Source organism: Narcine bancroftii, chromosome 9, assembly GCF_036971445.1.
Source record: "Narcine bancroftii isolate sNarBan1 chromosome 9, sNarBan1.hap1, whole genome shotgun sequence".
NCBI lineage: Eukaryota > Metazoa > Chordata > Chondrichthyes > Torpediniformes > Narcinidae > Narcine > Narcine bancroftii.
In genome coordinates, this window is record NC_091477.1 from 89987424 (window position 1) to 90011361 (window position 23938).

General features: G+C 43.0%; 1 protein-coding gene across 4 annotated transcripts in view; it reads right to left on the bottom strand.

The window, feature by feature from the left end:
* Positions 1 to 1228: 1228 nt before the first annotated feature.
* The window catches only part of trim59 (tripartite motif containing 59), a 36160-nt gene continuing 13450 nt past the window's right edge, over positions 1229 to 23938 (bottom strand). For 2 of the 4 annotated variants that reach the window (XR_011344159.1, XR_011344160.1), the window contains exons 2-3: positions 16451 to 16561; positions 11078 to 12207 (exon numbers count right to left, since the gene is read on the bottom strand). Coding sequence is in view for 1 of the 4 variants with exons in the window: in XM_069896782.1 (XP_069752883.1) it covers positions 3774 to 5015 (1242 nt within the window). In the remaining 3 variants the exon portion in view is untranslated. Of the gene's footprint in view, positions 2167 to 3381; positions 5022 to 11077; positions 12208 to 16450; positions 16562 to 23938 lie in introns of those variants that run through there. The other 2 variants (XM_069896782.1, XR_011344158.1) reach the window with 2 other exon arrangements.

Here is a 23938-nt window from a genome sequence, read left to right on the forward strand (position 1 = left end):
ATCCTCAACATCCATTGGAGCGCTCACACCCCTAACGTCGAGGTACTCGAGATGGCAGAGGTCGACAGCATCGAGTCCACGCTGCTGAAGATCCAGCTGCGCTGGATGGGTCACGTCTCCAGAATGGAGGACCATCGCCTTCCCAAGATCGTATTATATGGCGAGCTCTCCACTGGCCACCGTGACAGAGGTGCACCAAAGAAAAGGTACAAGGACTGCCTAAAGAAATCTCTTGGTGCCTGCCACATTGACCACCGCCAGTGGGCTGATAACGCCTCAAACCGTGCATCTTGGCGCCTCACAGTTTGGCGGGCAGCAGCCTCCTTTGAAGAAGACCGCAGAGCCCACCTCACTGACAAAAGGCAAAGGAGGAAAAACCCAACACCCAACCCCAACCAACCAATTTTCCCTTGCAACCGCTGCAATCGTGTCTGCCTGTCCCGCATCGGACTGGTCAGCCACAAACGAGCCTGCAGCTGACGTGGACTTTTTACCCCCTCCATAAATCTTCGTCCGCGAAGCCAAGCCAAAGAAAGGATTAAATATCATATTGCTGTTTTTTATGTTACTGTTTAAGTTAAGAACCCTGAAAGTAGATATTTATAACTGAATATAACTGAAAGTTATTTATCACTGACTGAATCTCCAGCTATCTGAGCATCTCTTTAAACATAAGCAGCACCAGTGTTAAAGGTAAGGGAAAAGACATTGTAAAATGACACCATCTTTGGCTTGGCTTCGCGGACGAAGATTTATGGAGGGGTCCACGTCAGCTGCAGGCTCGTTTGTGGCTGACAAGTCCGATGCGGGACAGGCAAACACGGTTGCAAGGGAAAATTGTTTGGTTGGGGTTGGGTGTTGGGTTTTTCCTCCTTTGTCTTTTGACAGTGAGGTGGGCTCTGCGGTCTTCGTCAAAGGAGGTTGCTGCCCGCCGAACTGTGAGGCGCCAAGATGCACGGTTTGAGGCGATATCAGCCCACTGGCGGTGGTCAATGTGGCAGCACCAAGAGCTTTCTTTAGACATCCTTTTACCTCTTCTTTGATGCACCTCTGTCTCGGTGGCCAGTGGCGAGCTCGCCATATAACACGATCTAGGGAAGGCGATGGTTCTCCATTCTGGAGACGTGACCTACCCAGCGCAGTTTGATCTTCAGCAGCGTGGATTCGATGCTGTCAGCCTCTGCCATCTCGAGTACTTTGATGTTGGAGATGAAGTCGCTCCAATGAATGTTGAGGATGGAGCGGAGACGCTGGTGGAAGCGTTCTAGGAGCCGTAGGTGATGCCGGTAAAGGACCCATGATTCAGAGCCGAACAGGACTGTGGGTATGACAATGGCTCTGTATACGCTAATCTTTGTCAGGTTTTTCAGTTGGTTGTTTTTCCAGACTCTTGTGTAGTCTTCCAAAGGCGCTATTTGCCTTGTCGAGTCTGTTGTCTATCTCGTTGTCGATCCTTGCATCAGATGAAATGGTGCAGCTGAGATAGGTAAACTGGTTGACCGTTTTGAGTTTTGTGTGCCCAATAGAGATGTGGGGGGGCTGGTAGTCATGGTGGGGAGCTGGCTGATGGAGGACCTCAGTTTTCTTCAGGCTGACTTCCAGGCCAAACATTTTGGCAGTTTCCGCAAAACAGGACGTCAAGCACTGAAGAGCTGGCTCTGAATGGGCAACTAAAGCGGCATCGTCTGCAAAGAGTAGTTCACGGACAAGTTGCTCTTGTGTCTTGGTGTGAGCTTGCAGGCGCCTCAGATTGAAGAGACTGCCATCCGTGCGGTATCGGATGTAAACAGCGTCTTTGTTGAGGTCTTTCATGGCTTCGTTCAGCATCATGCTGAAGAAGATTAAAAAGAGGGTTGGTGCGAGAACGCAGCCTTGCTTCACGCCATTGTTAATGGAGAAGGGTTCAGGGAGCTCATTGCTGTATCTGACCCGACATTGTTGGTTTTCGTGCAGTTGGATAACCATGTTGAGGAACTTTGGGGGGCATCCGAGGCGCTCTAGTATTTGCCAAAGCCCTTTCCTAATCACGGTGTCGAAGGCTTTGGTGAGGTCAACAAAGGTGATTGTAGAGTCCTTTGTTTTGTTCTCTGCACTTTTCTTGGAGCTGTCTGAGGGCAAAGACCATGTCAGTAGTTCCTCTGTTTGCGTGAAAGCCGCACTGTGATTCTGAGAGAACATAAACAGCACCAGTGTTAAAGGTAAGGGAAAAGACATTGTAAAATGACACCATCAGTACTGGAAAAACTCCCCACTTGCACAGCTGGAGCATTTGAGAAGTGCAATTTTTCTATTCTTCAAATGCTTTTTGGTGACCACACCTTTTTAAGATCACCACCTATTTGAATCCTTTATTCAAATTGGTGATGCAGTTAGCTCAATACGATTAAGGGACCTGGGTTCTAATCTGGCACTGTCTGTAAGGAGTTTGTACATTCTCCATGTTTGTGTGGGTTTTTGCCAGGTGCTCTGGTTTCCTCCTGCGTCCCAAAGAACTTGTAGAGTTGATGGGTTAATTGAGTGGGCCAGAAGGGCCTGTTACCATGCTGTATCAGAACAGTAGGTTCATGTATTGGAGTGATTGCCATACACAACAGTAGGTTCAAGTATTGGAGTGATTGCCATACACAACAGTCGGTTCGTGTATTGGAGTGATTGCCATACACAACAGTCGGTTCGTGTATTGGAGTGATTGCCATACACAACAGTCGGTTAGTGTATTGGAGTGATTGCCATACACAACAGTAGGTTCGTGTATTGGGAGTGATTGCCATACACAACAGTAGGTTCGTGTATTGGGAGTGATTGGCATACACAACAGTAAGTTCGTGTATTGGAGTGATTGGCATACACAACAGTAGGTTCGTGTATTGGAGTGATTGGCATACACAACAGTAGGTTCGTGTATTGGAGTGATTGCCATACACAACAGTAGGTTCGTGTATTGGAGTGATTGCCATACACAACAGTAGGTTCGTGTATTGGAGTGATTGGCATACACAACAGTAGGTTCGTGTATTGGGAGTGATTGCCATACACAACAGTCAGTTCGTGTATTGGAGTGATTGGCATACACAAAAGTTAGGCACTCTGATGATACTGAATTCATGCCCTTAACTCTCATGCATGCTCCACCAAACTACAATACGTGAATCCACCACGCATCTGCCAACTCCAATACGCGAACCTATCACGCCCAGCCTATGGACCCCAGAACACTGACTGACTGATAAGTATGCACATTTTGGCTCTTACATGCCCTGTATCTCTGTTACAGTTAGGCAAATGCAAAATTAACTGCATAAATTTGTACTTTTCCTTGTTTTTTTTTAAATTCTGTCATGTGCGGATGGATGCAAGTCAAGTGGGGCCTGTACGACGTACCTTGAAGTAGTGCTCGGCCCAAAACGTTGATTGTACATCTTTGCCTCATAGATGCTGCAGGACCTGCTGAGTTTCTCCAGCACTTTTGTGTATTTCTGTAATCCGCAAAGCTCTTCATCATTTTTCATTAATTTGTTTCAATGAACTGCAAAAATGGTTGTTAAAGAGCAAATTTTATTCTAAACAACAACTTGAGCTACACATTAAAAAGTGAAGTGCAAGATTTAATATAGATTATTTTTTAAGAGCTTCACCCTCCTCACGTTTTACCTTACAAAATTAGAGTAATTAAAAATTAACAGAGTGCTAATTCATCATTCAGCTCTGTTTGCTCAATGGTTTCCTAATTAAAATGTGCAGGCATATTGGAAAATTCTGGTAAATTGAAAAGATCATTGCATGTAAGGAAAATTTGTCAGATGAGCAAAAAAATCAACTAGTAATTTTATGGAATCTTGTACTGTACTCTTTAATAAATGAATGCTGGCATCCAGTTCGATGATGATATCATTCAACATGTTCAGTTGTGGGAAATTGAAAAATCTGGCATTTAAATTATCAAAATAGTAACCTTTGAACAAAATGCCCAATGATATTAGGGTTAGGAAGAAAAGCAGGGATAAAAATACAAGTATAATCATAAATCTTCTGGAAAATCTTTTTGCTTCCTTGAGAAAAGTTGTGAAATGTTTACTCCGATGAGTTTCCAAAAAATGCTTTGCTTGCAAAATCGGTGCTTCATTAATATGGCCAACTCTGACTTTTGACCATTTCCCAGTCAGAAATCGCTCTGCTTGTGGATGTATGTCCAGTGGGTGAATGACTGGAAGCTGAGTTTTCATCAAGACACTCATCCTCTGACGGAATGTGTGAAATTTCTCAAGGAAAATCAAGGGTTCCTCTTCCTCTTTTATACATGTGCTTAATGTTAAAAGGTTGTGGTGTTCTTCCTTTAATTCCCTCATTTTCTGAATTAATGGATCATATTCATTTGCGAGTTTTAATTTGACATCGCCAAAAGTTGCCAAAAGAGCACGTTTTTTCATTTCTACAGTTTTTTGAAGCTCCTCAAAATATTGGATGACTCTTTGTTTATCATCTTGAAGGATCTGATCAGCTTGCAATTTCTGCTGCTCCAATTTTTCAATGAAATTGGACAACTCTTCCCAGCCTTTATCAGTTAAGTGGTCAACAAGTTTGCTAGCTTTCTCCTTTTCTTTGACATAAGCATTCTGGAGATCAACAACAGAATGCCTTTGATGCTGACCCACCGTTAAGCAGTAACCACACACCAACGTCCGGTCTAACAGGCAGAACATGTTTAAAGGCTGCTTGTGCTCCAAACAGTTAGAATTCTTTAGCTGTTTTTCTTTCTGATATTTTTCAATAATTCCCATCAGTGAAAAGTTTGTGGGTAAAGAGCCAGTGCCAATTGGAGGAAGATCCACAATACTTCTACAAGTTGGACATTTCAGTGAGAATTGTGGAGTTCGCAAAATGGAGAAATTTCCTAATTCATAGATGATATTCTCCAAGCAAGATCTGCAAAAAGTGTGAGAACATGGCAACACACGAGGGTCTTCAAAGATGGAGAGACATATGGAACAAGTTAAGTCCTCCTCAAAATGATCCATGATAACCTGCAATTTAAAAAAAAAAATGAAAATTCATCAGCTGTTTGTGTAATTAAAATCTTAAGCTTCCCTTGCAAAACAAATGGGAAAAACGTGGATGTTTGACAACAAATTGATGTTGAATGCAGCTGTAGTATCTAAAATTCCAGTGTTAACAAAACAGTTAAGTTTAAAGAAAAGTCCTTACTTAGTAGCCTGGCTGAGGACACTTAATTTGGAAAATTTGTGCCCAAAACTAATTACACATCCATTTTCTCTGGAAGACTTAATTTAGGTGGTGATGAGCATTTTAAATAGAACTCCTGTTCCTATTTTTCCCCACAAAATTTTATGCATTAATGTGAAGAAATAAATTGTAAATTTGATGCATCTCCTAAAGCTCTCACTATAAAGAATGGAAAAACTTATAAAAGACTTGAAACTTGCAGCCTTTCTGACTCCAGTCATAATAGTGTAGGAATAGGCCCTTTCAGTTCCCCTGTCATTCAAGAGGATCATGGTTCATAATGTGACCTCAGTACCTAGTCCGGTTTTCTCTCCACACGCCTTGATCCCTTTAGCAATACAGGCCAGATCCAAATCCTTTTTAAATGTTTTAAGTTTATTTATCATCTGATGGCAGAAGTACAACCCAATGAGACTATTCTCCAATCCTCAGTGTAAAACTTGCAAACACCATCAGATGTTACACACATAAGCAAGCAATATACATGCAGGATAAATATAAAAATAAATATTGTTTAATAAATAGTAGTCTGGTGTAGTTCATGTGTGCAGTTCATTTAATCATTCAGCATTCTCAATGCTGCTCGGAAGATATCATTTCTCAGCCTGGTGATGCTGGACTGCTACTCCTGTATCTCCTTCCTGATGGGAGTGGGTGGTAGGGGTCCTCAATGATTTTGCGAGCCCACTTCAGACAATGAACCTGGTGGATCATGTCGTTGGGAAGGAGGGAGACCCCAGTGATTCTCTACCACTCAAAAGTAGAAGGTTGACATAATGGTGGCCAGTAGCCTTACCCACTTTAGTGTTTTCAGGAAGTGCAGCCACTGTTATGTCTTCCTGACAAGTGAGATGTTTGTCCTGGATAGGTTATTTGTAAAGTGGACTGAGGAATTTGGTGTTTACTCTCTCCATTAGCGGGTTATTAACATGTAGTGCAGGGTGATCGTTCCTGGTCCTAAAGTTCACAGTCATCTCCTTTGTCTTGTGCACGTTGAGACTTAGGTTGTTATTTTGCACCTTATCAGGAGATTTTCCACCTCTTCTTGGTTTTGCTACTCATTGCTAACGAGGCCATCTATTGTGGTGTTGTCTGGTTGGTGCTGGATCTGGCATTGCAGTCATGGGTCAGTAGTGAGAACAGGAATGGGCAGAGGGCAGAGCACACAGCCCTGAGATACACTGTCTCGCTGAACACTGAAACTTGGTATTCTGCTACCGACACAGATTGTGAGAAGTCTAGAATCCAGATACAGAGATGGGTGTTGAATCCCAGCAAGGACAGCTTCTCCACCAGCCTCTGGGGAATTATCCTATTAACTGCCAAGCTGAAGCCTGGCATATGAGGCATTGTTGTCCAGATGGGTCAGGATAGAATGGAGGGACAAGAATATATCATCATCACTGGAACAGTTTCTTCTCTAGGTGAATTGAAATAGGTCCAGTATCAATAGACTGCTGCAGGGACGTGTTGAAGATGTGCCTCAGGACTGCCGTCAGTTGGTCTGTGCAGTCTTCATTACCCAACCAGGTGCATTGTCTGGTCCTGCTGCTTTGTGTGGGTTCACCTTCTCCTCACTTTGGCCACTGCTATGCAAAGGGGTTGTTCATCAGGGGGGCAAGGAGCTTTCTTTGGCTTCAGCCTCCTCAATCTATAGATGTTCAATCTGGCCTGAAGGGAGGCACTGTTGTCTTTAATTCACAAAGTTGACTTGTGATCTATTATGGCCTTCAATGTGCCGAACCATAAATTCCTTTTTTTTTTAAAAAGTACTAAACCCTACCTACTTTGTAAGCCTCTATTTTTCTTCCATCATGTGCCTGTTCAAGAGTGTCTAAAATGTCCCTAATGTTTCAGCCTCCACCCCCTTCCCTGGCAAAACATTCCAGGCACCCACAACTTTTTTTTAAAGTAACACCCTTGATGTCTCCCCAAAACTTCCTTCACTTTGTCCACATCCTCTGGTGTTTGCTATTCCTTCCCTAGGAAGAAAAGGTGTTGGCTTCCACCCTATCCATGCCTTTGGTAATCAAGTTGACCTCTATTAAGTCTCCTCTCATCCTTCTTTACTCCAAAGATGAAAGTCCTAGCTCTGCAAATCTTGTGACTTTTTTCCAATCGAGGCAACATCTTGGTAAATCTCTGCAACCCTCTCCATAGCTTCCACATCCTTCCTATTAATGAGGAGACCAGAACTGAAGATATGAGATTTGTGGAGTTGCAACATGACCATATGACTCTTGAAATCAATCCCCCTATTAATGAAGCCCAACACCCGATAGGCCTTCTTAACTAGTCTATCAACCTGGGCAGAGACTTGAGGCATGTATGGATTTGGACTCCAAGGTCCCTTTGTTCATCCACACCGTGCTGTAACCAGCCAGTACTAAGCCTTCTGGTTTGTCCATCCAAAGTACATCACCTCCCATTTATCCAGATTGAACTCCATCTGCCACTTTTCTGCCCAACTCTGCATCCCATCTATATCTTTTTGTAACCTACAAGCTTCAGCACCATGCACAACTCCGCAACTTTCATATAATTCGCAAACTTGTTGACCCATTCTTCTTCTAAAAATCCCAGAGCAGGGGGTCCAAGAACAGATCCATAGAACATTACAGTACAGAAACTGCTCCCTTCAGCCTCTGTACTTTGTTGAACCATTTTTCTGCCTAATCACATTGACCTGCACCCAGATAATAGCCCTCCATACCTTTATCCATGTTTAGGTCAATTCTTAAATGTTAAAATTGAGACTGCATTCACCACTTCAGATGGCAGCTTGTTCCACACTCTCACCATTCTCTAAAGAATTTCACCCTTTTCCCATGTCCTCTATCTTGCCTCAATGGAAAAATATATATTCATTGTGTCCATCCCCTTCATAATTTTCAATACCTCTATCAAATCTCCCCTCATTTTACACTCCAGGGAATGAAGTCTTAAACCTTTCCTTGTAATTCAGTTCCCGAAGTCTGGGCAAAATTCCAGTAAATTTCTGCATTCTCTCTATCCTGCATCTTTCCTGTAGTTATGTGACCAAAACTGCACACAATACTTCAAATTTGGCCTCAAGTTGTCTTGCACAACTTTACCATAACATCCCAACTCCTATACTCAATATATTATGAAGGCCAAAAGCTCTCTTTACAATCCTATCTATGATGCCACTTTAGGGAATTATGTATCTGTATTTTCAGATTCCACTGTTCTACCACATTCGTTAGTGCCCTACTATTTACTATATATGGGGTTGGTTTGTCCTTTCAAAAATCCAACACATCTGCATTAAATTCCATCTGCCATTTTTCAAACTGGTCCAGATCCCTCTGCAAGTTTTGAAAACCTTTGATGTCCACAATGCATCCAATCTTGGTGTTGCCTGCTAACTTACTGATCCAATTTTACCACATCTGCATCCAGGTCACTGATATAGATGACAAACGACAATGATCCCAGCACCAATCCCTGAGGCACATCACTAGTCAGAAGCTTCCAGTCTGAACAATCATCCACCACTACTCTGGCTTTTCCTGTCCAGCTTTTGTTATCCCTTTTGCTCTTAATATACCCGTAGATTTTCTTTCACATTGTCTGCTAAAACAACCTTGTGTCTTTAAGCCATCCCGGTTTTTTTTTTCTTGCTTTTTTTGTATTCCTAAAGTACCTAATTTGCTACATCCCTGCAGAACTCCATTAGTCACTGACCTCCAATCAGAATATTATCCTTCCACTATTACTTTTTCTACATACAAATCTATTTTTTTTAAATCCATCCAGATTCTGTGGCTCCCAAGCCTCATGACTTACTTTCTTTTTAATTTTTAAAATTTTTTTTACCATACAGTCAATTACATTAAAAATACAAGTACAAAAGTAAATCCAGTATCTGCTCCATGATGGTTATTATACCCCAATTCCCCAATCCACCCAAGAAAGACCCCAAAGAAAATAAAAAGATAGATTTAGAAAGAAAAGCAAGATGGACTAAAGAGAGCTGTATACTCCACGGATTATAATTTCATATTCAAATTGTTTTCTTTGGAGAAGATCAATGCAGGTTTCAAGGATCAGTATGAACAAAGATTTGCACCAAAGATTTGTGAATATGAATACCAAACTTGTAAAAATGTCATACTTATTTTTTAAGTTATAGGTAATTTTCTCAAGGGAAATATATTTCTGCATTTTAACATGCCATACTTATACCATGCAACTGGTATACGTTTTCTAGTACTGCTAACACACTTTTAACAAATTCTGTTTGATGTTTTAGTTTGGGTCTTATCCCTGTAATATTTCCAAGTAAAAATCATTCTGGGTTTTGTGGAAATTTGATTCCTGCGATCTCCAGGAAATTTCCTAGATCAACCCAAAAAGGCCTTTAGAATATAACTAAGTTGAGAGTGTAATTTTTTTTTTAAAAGTTCCTACCTCCTCACCACATCTAAAACAGCAATCTGATAGGTCTGAATTTAATTTTTTAATTGTTTGTGGTGTGAGATATAATTTATGCAAAAAAATTTATTGTACTAATCTCTAACATTTATCGTGTTAGTCATACTATCCTGGCCTAATTCAGACCAGATTTTCTCATCGATTCTTACATTCAAGTCTGATTCCCATCTCTGCCTGGATTTGGGTTTTCCCATTTGAAATAAGAGATGCGTTGCTGAAGTAAATTTTTTTGTACTTCCCTTTCAATTCAGTCTCCACATCACTACAATTTGGTTAAAACATTGTTAGTCCTAATTTATCCCTTAAATACTCTCTTATTTGAAAATACCAGAAGGGTTGGGTTAGGGTTGTTAGGAATTCGGTACTTGTTTATTAATTGTTCAAATGACATCTGTTGTCCCCACTCATAGCAATCTTCAACATATCTGACTCCTTTACGAGACCAGATTTCAAAATTTTTTTTTACCTATTGTACAAGGTACAAGTCTGTTGAGACAAATTTTGGGAAATAAGCCTCCCCTGTTCCAGTATCACTATTTTATACCAGATATTAATTCAGTGTTTTAACAAAGAAGTTTATTTCACCAGTTATTAATTTTGCATTCCATTATATAAAATCCTCTGCTATTCTCTCTCCCATTTGATCCAATTCTATTTTCACCCATGTAAGTTTATCTCCTTCCTCAAAAAGGAAGGTAAGATATCTCATCTGAGCCACTCGATAATAATTTTTTAAATTGGGGACTAATAAACCTCCCAGCTCATGGTTCCAGGTTAATTTTTCAATGGAGACCCTTGCCATCTTACCTTTCCAAAGAAATTTTCTGGCATTTATTTAACTCTTGAAATAAAAAATGTCTGAAATAATAGTATGAGCACCTCATGATTTTCGGAACAAGGCTCTCATGGGGGACCTCGTCAAATTCCTTACGAAAATTCATATGGACCACACCTACTAACCTATCCTCATCAATCTCTTTTGTTTCCTGCACAGAAAACTTAATGAGGCTCATGGAGGCACAACTTTCATAAAGCTATGCCGATTATCCTTCAGTAGACTACTTTTCCAACCCCTGGGCAAACTAATTTAAACCCTCCCCAACAACTCCAGCAAACCTGCCTGCCAAGATATTGGTCCCTTTCCAGTTCAGGTGCAGCCTGTCCTTTTTGTACAGGTCAGACCCTCCCCAGAAGAGATTCCAATGTTCCACAAATTGGAACTCTGCCCACTGCACTAAATTTTCAGCCATTTATTCATCTGCCTCAACCTACTATCCCTATCCACTCTGGTGCATGGCTGTCTTGGGTAAACTTATACCTCTCATTTTGTTCATTTTAGATTGGTCACAGTGTTTGAGCTACCGAAAGAAAATAGACACACACACTGAGAGCAGTTCAGTTTATACAAATGTTTATTACTAATTCAAAAGCTGATTTCACACTACAATATGCAAGCCCTTCCCAACTATACTTATCAACGCTTGGACTGGTCCCAACTGCCGAAGCGAGGCAACGACTGCACACTTGTAGTAGGTTGTCAGGGCGCTGGTAGCAGCTTCTCCACCTCCCCCGACCGGGACGTTGCTCGGACTCTGGCTGTTCTTCCTTCTTGACAAGGGGTGTTCCCACCCCTCGGAGAGTCTAAACTTCAGCAGCAGGACCACAGGCTTATATACCCCAAAAACAATTAATCATGCGCCTACTCCTTCTAATATTTGTCAGTCAAAATCAAAACTGAACATTACATTCTACAATTTAGAAGATTAATTATTATGGAACCAGGATGTTATGATTTCCTGGTTTATCTCGTAGATACAAAGACTTATTAAAACTTCTCGAGCAAGACAGGTTGTGACCAATTCGTCAATTTCAGAGTGTTGCATTTGACAACTGCTTTCCCTGGGCCTCACAGTGGAATTCCATTTCAAAGTGTATCTTCAGATAAGTCCCCATGGCTGAGTTTAATTACATCTGCTAGTTCTGAAAGTAAGGTGACCTGCGTGTGGACCCAGTGTCGTCAGTTCCACATAAGCAAAAAAGCATCTGGGTACATGGTTTTAATCCTCCATTACATTCCACCCCTTGGTCACAATCTGTCATTTGCGAGGCCTAACCAGTATTTGAGTACAGAGGGAGCGAAAAAAGAGAAATCAAAACAACAATTACAAAGATAAGCAATGACGCGAGCAACCAACGGAGGATAGTGTAGCCCACTCCCCCAAATGTAGCAGTTAGCCATGAGAAAGGATTCCAACCAAGGCTCAAATTATCCTTGTTGGCCACAATACCCAGATACTGGAGCTCACGAACAGATTTTGAAACATGCTGAACAATAACATATTTATATAAGCTGCACTTGAGGCTGGTGACCGAGGACTTCCTTGGTGTAATGCATCCGACCGTGTTTCCCACGGGGAACTCCCTTGGAACGTCCTCGACATTACAAATCCAATTGCTGGCATCAAAGCAGCTGTTAAGCCAGATCACCAGGAGTGTAAAATGGAGAACCTGGAACAAAGAAGCCTGACACATGTCACTCACGATACCATAAGCGTTCAGTGTTTAAACAGACTAAATCATCCTGTCCTTCAATAGCTACCCACCGAGTGTTAACCTGGGCAGGTGTCACTATTTCTCCTTTTACAGGAGGGCCACTACCTGGTGGTGCCACCCATACCTTTTGTCCAACATTCTCTAGTTCGGGAATGGGGGGCAATGACTGTTTTTCCTCTGGAATAGGCTGTAATTCAGGAGCATGAAGAAGTCGGTGGAAAGGTGTACCTCCTTTTAAAGGGCGATGATTCAAATTGTCGACTGCCTGCTGCAGCACATGGCACCATCCCTTCTGGGTCCCCAGTGATGTTAACAAACGAATTTGTTCCTTCAGTAAGCCGTTCATTTGTTCAACTAACCCGGCAGCCTGCGGGTAATAAGGAATATGGTGAACCCATAAAATACCGTTGTAATTTGCCCAATCACAGATTGCTTTCCCGGAGAAGTGCGAGCCATTATCAGAGTGAATCTCCTCTGGAACATCATAACGATAAATCAAATGGTTTAGTCCTTGGATAGTGCTAGCTTGGTCAGCCATCTTGGTGGGAAAAGTAAAAACCAGGCCTGAAAAGGTGTCAACCATTACTAGGATGTAATGTTTACCCATACAGTCTAGCATGGGGCCTATGTAATCAATTTGCCAGACCGCAGCTGAGTGAGCACCCCTTTTTATTCGGTCATGTGGACCAGGTGGAACGGTATGGAACTTCACAAGCTGACATTCTGGGCATGTACGTACGACCATGCGGACATCATCCTGATGGACGGATAAAGCATGTGTACGGGACCACATAGCTGATCCCTTCTCCCCCAAATGACCACTCTGTTCATGTGCCCATCGAGCCAGGGGGACGGTATCAGCACAGCTGATAGTGGCAAGCTGATCTGCTACTGCATTATGTTGAGCCATGTTAGTCGCCATATTGGTATGGGCATCAACGTGATAAACGGTTATCTCACGATGGTGGGAAGCATCCCACAACAGCTGCCACAACTCTTTGCCCCATACTGGGCGGTCATGTATCATCCAGTTGTTCTTTTGCAAATCAGGCATCCATACCACAAGTCCATTAGCCACAGCCCAGGAATCAGTAAACAGGCGAAGAGGGTGATCATGGGGATCTAGTGGTAAAGTGAATACCTTCAACTCAGCATACTGACTGGAGCCACCATCCCCCTCCTCCGATAAGTGAGTTCCTGACCTGGGATGGTAAGCCACCTGTTCGTGTACGCGGCCCACCCCTTCAGGCCCTCTGGTCGCACGACTCTGAATATACCATTTCCATTTAACAATAGAAGACTGCTGAGCCCGCCCGATCTTTAGACTAGCATCATTAGCCAGGACACAGTTCATTATTGGAAGTGCAGGTCGCAACTGAACATCTGCATCACCTGTCATTCTTTCAGTCTCTAGCAGGGCCCAGTAACAGGCTAGTAACTGTTCTTCAAAAGCAGAATAACGAGTGGCAGCCTCAGGCATGGTACGTGACCAGAATCCCAGTGGGACTCGGCGACCCTCTTGTTTCTGCCAGAGGCTCCAGGAGGCCACATCATCAATATAATGGTGAATTGAGAGGGAAGGCAATACTGGAAGGTGGGTGAAGGTATACTGGCGCCCCTTCCAGGTAAAGGCGAACTGATCCTGTGAGTCCTCAGCTATAAGAATACTGAAGAAGGCGTTAGCGAGATCAATGACAGCACACCATGTTCCTGAGTTCCCAGTAGCAATGTTTTCAATAAGGGTGACGATGTCCGGAACTGCTGAAGCAAGTGGTGGGGCATGTTTGTTCAAAAAACAATAATCAACTGTCATTCTCCAGGAGCCGTCCGGCTTCTGGATCGGCCAAACAGGGCTATTAAAGGGCGACGTTGCGGGCCTCACTACCCCTTCTTCTTGCAGAGCATCGATGGTGGCAGTAATCTCTTCCTGCCCCCCCAGGGAGACGATATTGTGGAATGCACACTGGTTTCATGGGGGCTGGCACCATCACAGGATCCCACTTAGCCTGACACACTACTAGTTTTTTTGTAATAGTTCGAATTCCAAATTCAAATCCCCCTTGGCTAGTATTAAGGGCCATACCGGCCAACATATTAATACCCAGGATAGACTCATCAGTAGCAGCCACCAGGGCATGTAACCAGACAGGGGAAGGGCTATCACCCACCATGGCACAGACTTTTATTTCCTTTGCCAGGGTGACCGCTCCTCCCAACCCCTCTATTCGAAAGGCCGGTCCAGTCCAGAGGTCGGGATTACCAGGAATCACCGAGTGCTCTGCACCAGTGTCGACCAAAGCCAAGTATTGGCGATCATTACCCCCACCCCAGTGGATTGTTAACGGTATGTAGGGCCGCGGATCCCCGTGTGTGCACCGTGTCTCGATGGAGTAGACACGGGAATCCTGCCCACACCTTCAGGCTTCAGAAGGGTTCGGGGGCTTCCAGGACCACATGCTATTGTTATCTTTAAGAGCCTGTTTAACCCATTGTTTTACTTCATGACGAGTAACTGGAGCAGGAGAAGCCAGCTCGATAGAAGCAGCAGTGGGAGCAGAAGGCACAGCTGGTCCAGGAGGACTCAGCAGCTGGGGATGATGTTCCCCTGATTTTCTCTTATAAAGGGCATAAAGGACCGCAGTAGGTTTCCCATCAATATCACTTTTAGGTACGCCTAACTTTAACAAGGTTAGAAAAAGGTCCTTCCTTGTCGGTCCATTATTACCAGCAGCCCTTCTCTTTTCATCCTGCTTGTCTGATTTAACCTGGGTTGTACGTGAATGGATTTTACCTCCCAGTTCTAATTCTCGAAGCCCAGATAAGGCGTGCACCGCCTCAGACACAGGGTGCCCAATTAGCGGACTAGTTATGGACAGAACCAATCCCCGTGTGGTGGGTTGGGCAGAACGAACCAATCTGGTATGCATTCCGGCAGTGAATATCTCTTCATCAGGACTCCCCCCATGTACCCACAGCCTCAAACGCCCTCCATACAAGGCAGAGGACAGGGCCTGTTGACGAATTAATGCTATACCCTCCTCTGGGGTTCTCCAATTGTTTTGCAAATGTAAATTCCAATCTATTGGTGATGGGTATACTCGTAGCAGGGCATCCCCTAGAGTAGTAAGTAAGTAATCCATCTCTCTCCCTCTACCCCGCAGCTCAGCAGTGACCCTGATATCAGTAGATAATGTTCCTAATCCCAACAATTCCTCAGGGGTTAAAAATACATTACCCCCTCCTTGTTCCCAGACACGCAGGAGCCGGGCCGTCAGAGTTTCTCCTGCCTTTTGCCTAAATCGATCTCCAATGGTAGCCAGCTCTTTTACAGAGAAGTCACGTATCATTGACTGTTTCCGACCCCTGTTCCCACTTTGGCCCACAGGGCCCTCCACCCAGTCTAGGGGAGGAGGTCGAGGCCATCCAACAAAGGGAGTAGGCCATAGAGCATAAGCAGGGGTTTGGGTATTTTCCCCTGGGTCCACATGGGAAACTGGGGTATCTATCCCTTCCATCTCTACCCTTACATCATCCCCCCTTCTGTCTGTTTGGGAAATCTGCTGCCTTATAGGGCGAGCGTGAACAGCAGATGGAGAGGGTAGTATGTTAGACACATGCTGAGGAGAATCTGCATTATTACCATTCTCATTCCAAATATTCCCATCCCAATCCTCAATTACATCAGGATCGTCACCATTCCTTATCATGGCATGAATACAATATGGATCGGGTTCTACTCCATGCCTTTCCTTATCTGCACAGAGCTGCTGCCGGAGTTTAATATTACGGCAAATCATTTGGACATGCTTATCTTCCCATTCTTTGGCTCTGTCCTGACTGGTGCGAACAATCTCGCTCATCATGGAACAGCATTGTCGCAGGACTTCTAGCTCCTCCTCTAATTGCTTTCTTTTGCACTGAGATTCTACTTCTCTTTGAATTAATTCAGCTTCACGCTGAACGGAGTGGCGTAATGCTGTGGCCAGCAACCAAAAACCATTCGTCAGCGTTCCCTTTTTATCAGGAAATTTACTTTCTCGAAGGAGAGTGGCAACCCGCTCTCCCAGAGGTGCACTTGATGAGTCTAACTTCTCATCCCAACTAATGGGTGGTCCCAACAAAGACAGGGTATTGGCCAACATGCCAAACCCATCGTCTTTGGAAGTCCATCCAGGAATCAAGAACTGCTCAGGCTCACCTCTTTCTTTCGGCGAAACATCTTGAGACCAACCCTGCTCGCAGCGCCAATTGTCTTGGGTAAACTTATACCTCTCATTTTGTTCATTTTAGATTGGTCACAGTGTTTGAGCTACCGAAAGAAAATAGACACACACACTGAGAGCAGTTCAGTTTATACAAATGTTTATTACTAATTCAAAAGCTGATTTCACACTACAATATGCAAGCCCTTCCCAACTATACTTATCAACGCTTGGACTGGTCCCAACTGCCGAAGCGAGGCAACGACTGCACACTTGTAGTAGGTTGTCAGGGCGCTGGTAGCAGCTTCTCCACCTCCCCCGACCGGGACGTTGCTCGGACTCTGGCTGTTCTTCCTTCTTGACAAGGGGTGTTCCCACCCCTCGGAGAGTCTAAACTTCAGCAGCAGGACCACAGGCTTATATACCCCAAAAACAATTAATCATGCGCCTACTCCTTCTAATATTTGTCAGTCAAAATCAAAACTGAACATTACATTCTACAATTTAGAAGATTAATTATTATGGAACCAGGATGTTATGATTTCCTGGTTTATCTCGTAGATACAAAGACTTATTAAAACTTCTCGAGCAAGACAGGTTGTGACCAATTCGTCAATTTCAGAGTGTTGCATTTGACAACTGCTTTCCCTGGGCCTCACAGTGGAATTCCATTTCAAAGTGTATCTTCAGATAAGTCCCCATGGCTGAGTTTAATTACATCTGCTAGTTCTGAAAGTAAGGTGACCTGCGTGTGGACCCAGTGTCGTCAGTTCCACATAAGCAAAAAAGCATCTGGGTACATGGTTTTAATCCTCCATTACAATGGCACAGACAGCAATCCTGAGATTATTACCCCTTGCTTTATAGCTTCTTTCTAAACTCCCTATATTCCCTCTTCAGGACCACATCCCTACTCCTATCTATGTTATTGATTTCCATGTGGCCCATGACATCTGGCTGCTCACCCTCCCCCTCCAGTATGTGGTCAATCAGAAAAATCCTTGACCCTGGCACCTGGAAGGTAACATACCAGAAATTCCTATCTATTTAGCTGACCAATGCATCCCCAATCACCATAGCTCTCCTCTTTCCACACTTCCCTTCTGAGCTGAGGGGTCAGACTCTGTGCCAGAGACATGACCACTGCGACTTGTCCCTGGTAGATCGTCTTCCCCAACAGGATACTTGAGGAAAATGGCCAGAGGGATGCTCTGTTATTTCTGCCTATTTCCATTCCTTCTCCTGACAGTCACTTGCCTCCTGACATCAGGCTCCTCTCGATTACTGCTTCTGACTCCAGTTCATCCAGCTCAATCTCGAAGGAGCTGCAGCTGGATACACCTCTTGCAGGTGTCATCGGGAAGAATTGTGCTGTCCCACATTTCCCATACACTGCATTAAGATTATTCCACTGCTCTAGCTGCTGTCTCCATTAACTACTCTTTGTTTAAATGCAAAGGACTTGCTTGGTCTCACCTATACTGGAAACAAGCTCGTATTTAGCCTCTGCTTGCCAAAGCTTCAATCTCCCACTTCTACACTGTGCCACTCTAATAATGAGTCTGTTTGAGCTTCCCCTCTTTTTATTTATCACCGTCCCTTACCTGTTATTATTCACCCCCACCCATCACCATTCTGTTTAATTGCCCTCCACTCCCTTTTTAAAAACACTTAGCAAAAGCTGGTTCCTGACACTCACTACTCTCTCATCCCTTGTTCTCATTTTGCAGCAATGGCACCTGAAATTGCAATCTTGATCCCTTGCCTGGTCACCGGTGTCACACAGCTGTTGATGAATCTTCTGTGCCTACTCATGTTTTGCCTTCCAGATTCATGGGAAAGTTCAGCCCTAGCTGATCCTAGTGCCATTTAGTTTCTTGTCCTGAAGGCAGCATCATGAGCTCTAAGTAACTATGGTTTCTGGTTAGCCCTGGTTGTGAAGCATTTGATCTCGGTAACATCGTCGATGCACTTGCTGATTTAGCCAGTCACCGAGCTTGTGTACTCTATGTTTACATGACCATTGTAGGTGGCTGCCTCATTAGTCCTTTTTCGGGGGGGGGAGGCAAATGAAAGGACAGATTCTCCATCTTGACATCGCTGCACTTACTTCTTCCATAAATGTCCAAAGGTGGATGGACTGGTGGAATACACTCTAGCTTCCATCCCCCTTGGGGGGGGGGGGGGGGGGGCTACACTTAAAGGTAGAGTTTAGTGCTCCAGTTCATCCACAAACTGGAAGCCGCTGAAAATGCCTGCAAAGGGGAGGGTTGATGGTGTCGCAATGACATCATCAGCCTGTGACCCAAGCATGAATTTTAAAGCACTCAGTGTTCAGATACAGGGCAAAAGCAACTGCGATTTGTATCTAAAGGATCATTATTCATATGAGTGAAGGCTAAAGTTTTTTTGTTCTTTTGGGTGGGAGGGAATTTTTAATTTTTTTTATCCTTTTCAAATATTTTTATTGTTTAACATATAAACTTGTATACAAGTTTTTTTAAAATAAAGCACACGTCATCTCATATGGATGCAAATACACACACATGGATGGAACTACATCAAACAGTCCCTTAAACCAGATATGAAACAAGTTATTGAATTAATCGATAACCATGTTAAACCCATATTTGCCAAATTAATCTAGATTTAAGAAAAAAACTAAAAGCTCCCCCAGACATTGGACAGAGAATCTCAGAAACATTCAAAATTCTTAATTCTTCCAGTCATGAATTGAATGGCCCTACATCTTTACAAATTGAAACTTTCTATTTTTAACGTATCTAATTTTCTCCAAGATTAAATAGAACATTACATCATATAACCACTGTGTATGAGTAGGTGAAGAATCACCTTTCCATTTCAATAAAATTGAAAAGCCTATTAGCGTGATAAAGGCTAAAACTTTCTCTCGAGTTGCAGACAAAAGTATATCCGGTTCACATGAAAAACCAAACAAAGCAATTAATGGACATGGTTCTATTTTGATCTTAAAAACTGTTGTTAAAATTTGGAAAATGGATCAATGAAGCTTCAAAAATTTTACACCTCACATAGAGGATCAATATCTTAATAAAAATTAGATAATTTAAGTTTGGACATGTGAGTCTGTGAACCACCTTAAATTGTAATAGGCAATGCCATGCACAAAATGAAGCATCATTCATCAAACTGAGAGTAAAGTAACAATCTTCATCTGAAAATGTTAGGTTAAAATCTTGTACCCAATAGTTCTTAATCCCAGCCATTGAGGATGATTTTAAATCCAATATATCATTATAAAGAGATGGTATTAATCCAGCATGAAAAAGTTTTTTAAAAAATCAAGAATATCAGTATTTGAGATTCGAGGAAAATCAAAAATCTTGGACTAAACAAAATGTCTAATTTGTAAATATATTAAAAAGTGTCGAGGAAAGATTAAATTTGGCAGATAATTTTTCAAAAGAGGCAGAATTATCTTGAATAAAAAGATCATTATAACTTTGGATACCTAATATATCTTCTTTGGCTTGGCTTCGCGGACGAAGATTTATGGAGGGGGTAAAAAGTCCACGTCAGCTGCAGGCTCGTTTGTGGCTGACAAGTCCGATGCGGGACAGGCAGACACGATTGCAGCGGTTGCAAGGGAAAATTGGTTGGTTGGGGTTGGGTGTTGGGTTTTTCCTCCTTTGCCTTTTGTCAGTGAGGTGGGCTCTGCGGTCTTCTTCAAAGGAGGTTGCTGCCCGCCAAACTGTGAGGCGCCAAGATGCACGGTTTGAGGCGTTATCAGCCCACTGGCGGTGGTCAATGTGGCAGGCACCAAGAGATTTCTTTAGGCAGTCCTTGTACCTTTTCTTTGGTGCACCTCTGTCACGGTGGCCAGTGGAGAGCTCGCCATATAATACGATCTTGGGAAGGCGATGGTCCTCCATTCTGGAGACGTGACCCATCCAGCGCAGCTGGATCTTCATAAGCGTGGACTCGATGCTGTCGACCTCTGCCATCTCGAGTACTTTGACGTTAGGGGTGTAAGCGCTCCAATGGATGTTGAGGATGGAGCGGAGACAACGCTGGTGGAAGCGTTCTAGGAGCCGTAGGTGGTGCCGGTAGAGGACCATGATTCGGAGCCGAACAGGAGTGTGGGTATGACAACGGCTCTGTATACGCTTATCTTTGTGAGGTTTTTCAGTTGGTTGTTTTTCCAGACTCTTTTGTGTAGTCTTCCAAAGGCGCTATTTGCCTTGGCGAGTCTGTTGTCTATCTCATTGTCGATCCTTGCATCTGATGAAATGGTGCAGCCGAGATAGGTAAACTGGTTGACCGTTTTGAGTTTTGTGTGCCCGATGGAGATGTGGGGGGGCTGGTAGTCATGGTGGGGAGCTGGCTGATGGAGGACCTCAGTTTTCTTCAGGCTGACTTCCAGGCCAAACATTTTGGCAGTTTCCGCAAAGCAGGACGTCAAGCGCTGAAGAGCTGGCTCTGAATGGGCAACTAAAGCGGCATCATCTGCAAAGAGTAGTTCACGGACAAGTTTCTCTTGTGTCTTGGTGTGAGCTTGCAGGCGCCTCAGATTGAAGAGACTGTCATCCGTGCGGTACCGGATGTAAACAGCGTCTTCATTGTTGGGGTCTTTCATGGCTTGGTTCAGCATCATGCTGAAGAAGATTGAAAAGAGGGTTGGTGCCAGAACACAGCCTTGCTTCACGCCATTGTTAATGGAGAAGGGTTCAGAGAGCTCATTGCTGTATCTGACCTAATATATACTATTCCTTTAAACCTACATTCAGCAGAGACGGCTGAAAAAGATTATTTTCTGTAATGGGACAAGCCAGAGAATAACTATTAAAGCCAAAGAATTTTTTTTAAATTTAATTGAGCCCATATTCTCAACCTATTTCTCATTAATAGATTATGTGTCAATTTAGAAAAGGAAAATGGTAAAAAAAATCCTAAAATTGCCAACATAGAAGTTTTTTTTTTAAACTTCTGTTCCATTTCTACCCAAGAGGGTGATTCACTGACTTATCTAAATGTAATAATAAAAGAAAGTTACGTCTATTAATTGCCTAATAGTAAAATGTGTAAGTGGTAATCCTCCATTCCTTTTAGTCTTTTGAAGATGGGTTTTATTTATATGTATTTTTTCCCTGCCATATGCAAATAGAAATTACAGAATCTAATGAGCTAAAAAAGGATTTAAGAATAAGAAAAAATTTAGGTAAAATGTTCATTTTAATCAACTTGATACATCAAATCTTTGAAATAGATCATTGACATTTCTCTGATTTAAGAGAACATAGAAAAAATAGCTTAATCTTATTGAGTAATACCAAAAAATTCTCTTACACTAAATTTTTGTAACTTTTTATAATTGTAATTCTTAAATATTGGAATTGAACTTTCATTATTTTTAAACGGGAAATTAAAATACTTGCAAAAGACTCTTTTAAGAGCCAAAGTTCACACTTATAACCTGAAAACTGGCTAAACTGGTCAAAGTTAATATATTTGGTTAGAAATGTCAAGATTTGAAATAAAAAACAATAAATCATCTGCATAAACTGGCTGGTGCATATGTTTGATGTGACGGAGATGGGCGGCACAACTGCACCATTCGCCCTGCCTCCCTCAGCTCCTGATTCTGCTCTCCATAAAGGCAACACTGTATCTACATTATAAGCCAGGGGTGGCCAAACCATGGCTCAAGAGCCACATGTGGCTCTTTGACCTTTAATATGCAGCTCTTTGACCTTTAATATGTGGCTCGCTGCTGGTCCCCCCCCCCCCCGCCCGCCCGATTCGCGCTGCCGGTCTCTCCCTCCCGCCCGACTCACGCTGCCAGTCTCTACCCTGCCCGACTCGCGCTGCCAGTCTCTCCCCCTCGCCCGCCCGTCTCGCGCTGCCAGTCTCTCCCCCTCGCCCGCCCGTCTCGCGCTGCCAGTCTCGCCCCCTCGCCCGCCCGACTCGCGCTGCCGGTCTCCCCCCGCTTTGCCTGCCCCGCACTGCTGGTCTCTTCCCCTCACCTGCCCGACTCGCATCTTTAATAGCCTGATATTTGTAGCATTGTATTTTAGTCATTAAAAAATGATTATAATAAGATTTGTAAGGTGGAAATCAGATTAAAATAGATCTAATTTTTTTTGGTTTTACCTATTTGTGTCTTTGTGATTATTGAAACTAATACAAATTAACAGTTTAAAAACTGCAGGCATGAATAAATATTATTGCATTTAATATGCATTTCTTAAAATTTATATAAAATTTTTGTTACAAAATGTGTATGTAACAATAAAAACGTATGTGTGAATTTTGTTGTTCTCCTGCAGCTCTCATGCATCTGAGCTTTATCGTTTGTGGCTCTTACATTAAGCAAGTTTGGCTACCCCTGTTATAAGCCATCACCAAAGAAGGTAAATTCACCTTTTTTTCCCCCTTGAGTCAACTTTAATGTGGGGTTGCACCATAAAAAGGCCTCCTGAAACAGCTCCAATCAATTGGTCTCAAAGTAGTATCTAACAAATAGGCTTCAACAACTTTCTGTAATAGTTTTCGTCCTTATCCTTGACCCCTTGTTCTGGGCTTCCCCAAAATCAATAATACTCTTGCATTCCACCTGTCCAAATTTTGTACATTTCTGGGATTTCCCTTCATTATTCTAAATTTCAATTGTTACAAAACTAAACTATCCAATCTTTCTTCAGTCCTATTAGCCCTACCATATCACAAATCTGGTGAACCTTTGCTGAACTCCCTCAATAAGTAGGATGACCTTCCTCAGGTTAATAGACCAAAAAACTGAACACAATACTCCTGGTGTGGCCTCAGCAAGACCTTTTACAACTGCAGTAAGATGTCCCTGCTTCTATATTCAAATTCTCTGCAATACTCCTCAATATGCCATTTGTTTTCTTCCCAACTTTCTAGACCTGAATTCAATGACTGTTGCATCATGGCACCCAGATCTCATTGCAATTCCTCTTTTCCTCAAATGTCACCATTCAGATGTTTTTTTGTAGACATACAGCATTGTAACAAGCCATTTCAGCCCACAGGTCCATGCTACCCAATTTATACCCCATTAACCTACACTCCAGGTACCTTTCGAATGGTGGGAGGAAACCAGAACCCCTGGGAAAAACCCACACAGGTACTGAGAGAGAATGTATGAATTCCTTGCAAGCAGCGCAGGATTCAAACCAAGGACCCGATCGCTAGCGCTGTAAAGTCATTGTACTAACTGCAATACCAACTGTGGAACCCTTAATAATAATCTGTTTGCCTGTTTATTGCGACCAAAGTGGTTAACCTCATTTTTATCTACATAATACTGTATCTGCCATGCTTGCCCAATCTCCTGATTTATCCAAGTCACCATGTGGCCTCTTGAAATCTTCCTCACAGCTTGGACTGTCAGCCAGCGGTTATCATATAAAACCATATAACCACTTACAGCACAGAACAGGCCAGTTCGGCCATAACAAATTCCCACCCTCCTAGTCCAT